We start from the raw sequence: 5,650 nt of genomic DNA on the forward strand, positions 1-5,650 counted from the left end.
TTAAATATTAAATGCTTTCGAAGTTTTTTCTAGCGGCCAGATCTTCAAAAAATAAAAGAATTTTTTGTATTTTTATTTCATAAAAAAAAATTTTAAAAAGAAATCTTTATTTATATTTGGTTCACCCGCGTATATTCTGCCTCTTAATAAAAAAATCAAAACAAGTTTGAGAAACAAAATCTTCATCTTTCATTGAAATAAATCGAATTTTTTACAATATTTTACTTCTTTACTGAGCGATTTTATTTCATTATGTACATTTCACCGATGTTTGTCGATTTCATCACTCACTGATGCTTGTAACGGACATCTTCGTAAGTTTCGCGAAAGTAAGATTTCTTATCTCTTGTAATGTCAAAAATAGATCAAATTCTCGCTCTAGAGTATGCTTCATTTCTACGATCATCAAGGAACCCATTCCAAGTTCAGCTAAAGATAAATTTGGACTTACAGTATTTATCTTACTTATACCTATAATATAAAATAAAAAATGATTATGATCTTATAGTGTATTTTTCGTAAACTGCAAATAAATAATTAAGTAAACAAAAAGTACAATAAACAGTTACAAAAAAATAAGTTTGCATAAGAACAATTACCTAAAATATTAGCAACTGTTTCTACCAAACTGTTTCTACCAAATCCGTGACGTTCCACTCTTTTTTCAGCTACAACAATGCTGCTCACAATCGGCCGGCTTTGAATTAAAAACATATCAAGCTGGTCAAGACAGCAGGATATCTTTTGTCGTGAGGTGCCACCAATAATTATTGTCTTATTATTCTCCTGCATATTTTCAAGAATACCCACGTCATCAATAGCTCCCCACTGAATCACCAATCCAGGTAATCCTTCCTCCACTCTCTTCTCGCAGATTCTCTCCATAACGGAATTGGCCATACCATAATTAGTCTGTCCAATGATTCCTCTGCCGCAGGAAATGGAAGAAAACGTTACAAAATGCCGCAATTTTAGGCAAATTTCTCTAGAAAGTTTATCCAACATCTGCGTTGCTCGAACTTTCGATTGGAAAGGCACTGCAAATGTCTCTGCGGTTTGATTCTTAAGAATATTGTCCTTCAACACTGCACCGAGATTGAATATTGCATCCACCGGTGCTTCTTTTTCCGCAATCCGTAAAAGATATTCGCAATCTTTGAAATCAGCAACATCAATATTCTTAATAATCAGAACATTTACACCATACGACTTCCATAATCGAATTTTCATGCGTTGATAACCATTTTTTATTCCATTTCTTGAAATCAAAACGATATTTCTGGCACCACGAAATATAAGCCAATCGGTTAATTCTAAACCAAATCCACCCAGACCTCCTAGTATAACGTAACTTCTATCTCTGAGACAATAATAGCGACGATATGCGAGAATGTGCCTACCTAAAGGCTCATCCTTTTCATGGATATTTATTATTATCTATAAAAATAATAATATTTTAAAAATGTACGCGTTATAGAGATATGTGAAATAGGTTTGTATAAGACTATTTATGAATAAACTTCATTATTAGTCAATATATAAACATACCTTTCCTATATGCTTTCCACCCGCCATATACCTAAAAGCTTCTTCGATATTTGTTTTAGGAAAAACTTTTACTTGAAGTGGTTTGATTATTCCATTTTTTAGACCATCGGCTATCATTTTAGACAATAGAGTCTTGTACATGTAATTATCAATGAATATATTCTCCAGTATAATTCCATGAACACTAATACCTTTCTGAAACGCGGATATACTTAAGGGATTATTAGAAACAAGATCAAATTTACCAATCTCTAAAAAATGACCATTTTGCGCCAAACACCGAACGGATGCGATTAACTTTTCTTCCGCCAATGAATTTAACACGATGTCGACTCCGCGACCTTTCGTTTGCTGCATTATCATTTGTTCAAAACTAGTATCTCGAGAACTTCCAATACGTCCATCCGAGATGACGGGAAACATTTTCTTAATGAAGTTCCGTTTATCATTCGTGCCTACAGTAGTGAACACCTCGCATCCTTCGTGAAGAGCGAGATGAATAGCTGCTTGTCCAACGCCGCCAGTTCCAGAATGTATAAGTATTTTATTACCTTTTTTCATTTTTCCATAAATATATAAGGCCATGTAAGCCGTACTGTAAACGCATGGGATCGTCGCCGCCTCTTCGAATGTCCATGTTTCGGGTACTTTCCAACACAGATCTTTATCTTTCACAACGACGTTTGCTATACAACTGGAAAAAATAATTTTAATTTAGTTTCAATTTCATGATATTACGCAACGCACTTATTTTATGGAGTATCATTTACTCAGTATCACAAATTCCCATTACACGTTGCCCGTTAGCATCCCATCCTGCATATTCCATTCCAAGAGAAAGATACTGAAATAACCGTCCCTTTAAAATCGCCTCATGAGGTGTTAATTTACCAGTCGCGAACATTACATCTCTAAAGTTCAGGGATGAATAGACAACGTGCACTAAATCCTCGCGACGAGACACAACTGATCGATTATTCTCTATCCAACAGAATGTGCTTAAGTCACCTCGAACCTATAAAAAAACGAAATTTTGTGTTATGACATACATAGAATAGAATTTTTAATAGAAACTATGTAACAAAATCTAGTGTTATTCTACAATGATAGCGATCAATATGTTTTGAAAAAATTTATATGTACCATTTGAGAAACATGAGCGGTAGGCACAAGTCTGGCTTCGGGTTCTAATAATTTTAAATATCTGTACGATCCCCAAGTTTTATTAGCTCGCAATACATTAATAGTCATATCTTTATCTAATTGTTGTACATAAAAAGGATCTTTAAGAGAGAATTTAGAGGCTTCCTCATCTTGAACAAGCACACCCCTAACAAATTCACCACCTGGCTCCTTTCTTAAACAGTTTATAAAACCTAATAAACCGCATTCAAAATCTCTCTCTCCTACAATTATAATTCTGCTATTCTTATCGAGCTTATTCTCATCGCGCACAAGCGGCTTTAGATTCTCCAGCCAATCAAAGTTATCATTATTTATGTAAACAATAATTCTTTCTTTTACATAAACTTTTTTTTTCAGAAGTACAATCATTTCTTTATCAGTGCGCTTTTCAAGAATAACATTTAATTCATATTGTTGTAAATATTTCTTATAGTCAATTACTTCACATTTTTCACGCGTTAATAAATAACCACCTTCTCTTAGAAATGACAACAATCGCTTTAACGCAGTATGTTCTTTAGTCAAAAGGTTGAATCCTGCAACTATTAGAGCATTATCGAGCTCATTTTTAAATGATTTCTTCAAATTTTCGATTGAAATGTTTTGCGATAAGTTTGCTGGATTAAAACGATTCGGCGATGTTAGTAAAGTGATATTCGTTTGTATCAATGGAATATCCTGGAACGTCTTGACTAATAACGTAGATGAGAGACATTCTAATGAAACATCATCGTTATCTTCCACTAACTCGACTGCTTTTACTTTGACAATTTGATGATCTTCCAGTGCAAGTTGCGCCGACATCCAAATTGCTTCGTTCAAAGAAACCTTAGCGCGATCGCAATGAGCTACAAATGTATTTTCCTCGATAACAGCATTTTGAGCTAATTTTCGGCGAGTAATTTGAGTGAGTTTAAGACCTTGTATTTCTACTCCGCCAGCTATAATCACGTCTATCTCTTTATATACTTGTACCTGTAATTCTGTAATAAGACATCTAAAATAATACTTTTGAGGCTTTCACGGATATTTTCGTCAGAGGGTTTGCGAGTTATCGCTGAATCATAGCCAATATTTCGTGAACCTTGCCATTTACTTCATCAGAGTGAGAATGCTAAATATTAGCATTAGTAATGGATTACAACATGACGATAACCCGCAAATCCTTTAGCGCATCTCTGAAAACATCTAAAGTAATATATTTTATATGATAGAGATTTTTTTACACTATATTCAAGTTTCAAACAAAATGTCTCTTTGTTAATAAATGAAGTAAACTTACGTTTTTCCATTGTTGTTACACCTTCTACATCATGATTTGCGTCCTGTAGCTTTCGATCATGAAGCATGGGATTGATCACTAATTTTTGAATACTCGTAGGAACATACAAATCTCTAGTATCATGTTCTAAGATATTCATTTGTAACATTGAATCTACGAACGTTACCCAGTTCTGTCTCCAAATAATATGTCCTTTTTTACCCGAGATAGATGAACTTTTTAATCCACGAAACCAGCCGTTATATTGATAACCGCGCAGTTTCAACTCTTTGTAGATATCCCGAACAGTCATAAATTCTTTTTCACTATTCTCCCATAATAGATCTGTCGAAGTCATTTCTAGTTCGGGATTCGATGTTTCGTACACTGTACCTGTCACAACAACTCTATCTTCTTCGGTTATTTCGAATTTTCCATCTATTATATTTTTATATATTAGTTTATTATTACGCATTTTCGGCATTTTTACGATTATATAATATTACTTTATGTTAACTTATCTTGTTAATACCTTTTTGAATCGCAATGTTCAATTTTACAGCATTTTGTTTTGATAAATGAATAGCGCGAATAAAATTTACATCTTGAAAAACTATCGGTATTATTGTATGCTTTTGTCCTTTCATCATACCAATAGTTTCCCAAACGAGTGCAAGATAACCCGCCGTGGGTAGTAAGTTTCTTTCATCAATTATACAGTCACTCATATATTCGTAATCGTGATCCTCGAGTAAAATTTCAACGTATCTTTCTCTGGATTTTATGGACTCTTGTGTTTCGTAGCGTGGTATGAACCAATCTTCGAAATGATTCCATCTAATGAAACGATAAAATGTGTTATAATACAAAAATTAAGTATAATATGTTTTTAGAATTTTCTTGTCTTCTGCCTAAAGCATTAAAAAATTAAAAAGTAAATAATATATTTATGGTTAAATACAGGACTTATTTTATTAACTTTTCATTATGTATTTACAATGTACGTACTTTTTTAAATATAAATTTATTATAAAATAAATATAATTTAAAATATATATATATGTGTATTATACTAATAATTATAATATAATTGTAATTAATATATATCTACACATATACGTAAAAACACACACACACACACACACACACACACACATATGATACATACATGTATATACTGTAAGAAATAAAAAAAAATGTTAATTTTAATTTAAAGACTTTAGTGGATTTTCTGAGATATGCAAATGTCATTTTTATGGTAATATTATTACAAATTATAAAGAATAAGTATACTTCCCAGGTAAAAAAAAATATTATATTATTACATTTTTGCATGTCTCAGAAAGTCCACTAAACATCTTTAAGTTAAAATTGACATTTTATTTTTTGCAGTGTATGTATGTATAATTAGCAGGGAATGGAAAGTTACTTTTTAAAAATAACTAGTTACAGTTACTCGTTACCGAGGAAAAATGTAACTAGTTACAGTTACAGTTATCGCTTTTTAAAAGTAACTCGTTACAGTTACCGTTACTTAAAAAATAACTTTTCGTTACTTTTCCGTTACTTTTTTTAAAATCAATTTAAAAATGTACTTTTGCATTTTTTTTTTATATGTAATACTAACAAATATATAGTTTTATTAAAAAAAAAAAA

General features: G+C 31.9%; 1 protein-coding gene across 1 annotated transcript in view; it reads right to left on the minus strand.

The window, feature by feature from the left end:
* Positions 1-283: 283 nt before the first annotated feature.
* Positions 284-5,650, minus strand: part of LOC108778156 (Fatty acid synthase 2) — a 13,875-nt gene continuing 8,508 nt past the window's right edge. Inside the window, exons 10-16 of the mRNA XM_018545258.1 lie at positions 4,527-4,831; positions 4,016-4,432; positions 2,692-3,716; positions 2,319-2,563; positions 1,549-2,242; positions 600-1,437; positions 284-471 (exon numbers count right to left, since the gene is read on the minus strand). Coding sequence (XP_018400760.1) covers positions 284-471; positions 600-1,437; positions 1,549-2,242; positions 2,319-2,563; positions 2,692-3,716; positions 4,016-4,432; positions 4,527-4,831 — 3,712 coding nt within the window. The remainder of the gene's footprint in view (positions 472-599; positions 1,438-1,548; positions 2,243-2,318; positions 2,564-2,691; positions 3,717-4,015; positions 4,433-4,526; positions 4,832-5,650) is intronic.

This window comes from Cyphomyrmex costatus, unplaced genomic scaffold (genome assembly GCF_001594065.2).
Source record: "Cyphomyrmex costatus isolate MS0001 unplaced genomic scaffold, Ccosl1.0 scaffold490, whole genome shotgun sequence".
Classification (NCBI taxonomy): domain Eukaryota; kingdom Metazoa; phylum Arthropoda; class Insecta; order Hymenoptera; family Formicidae; genus Cyphomyrmex; species Cyphomyrmex costatus.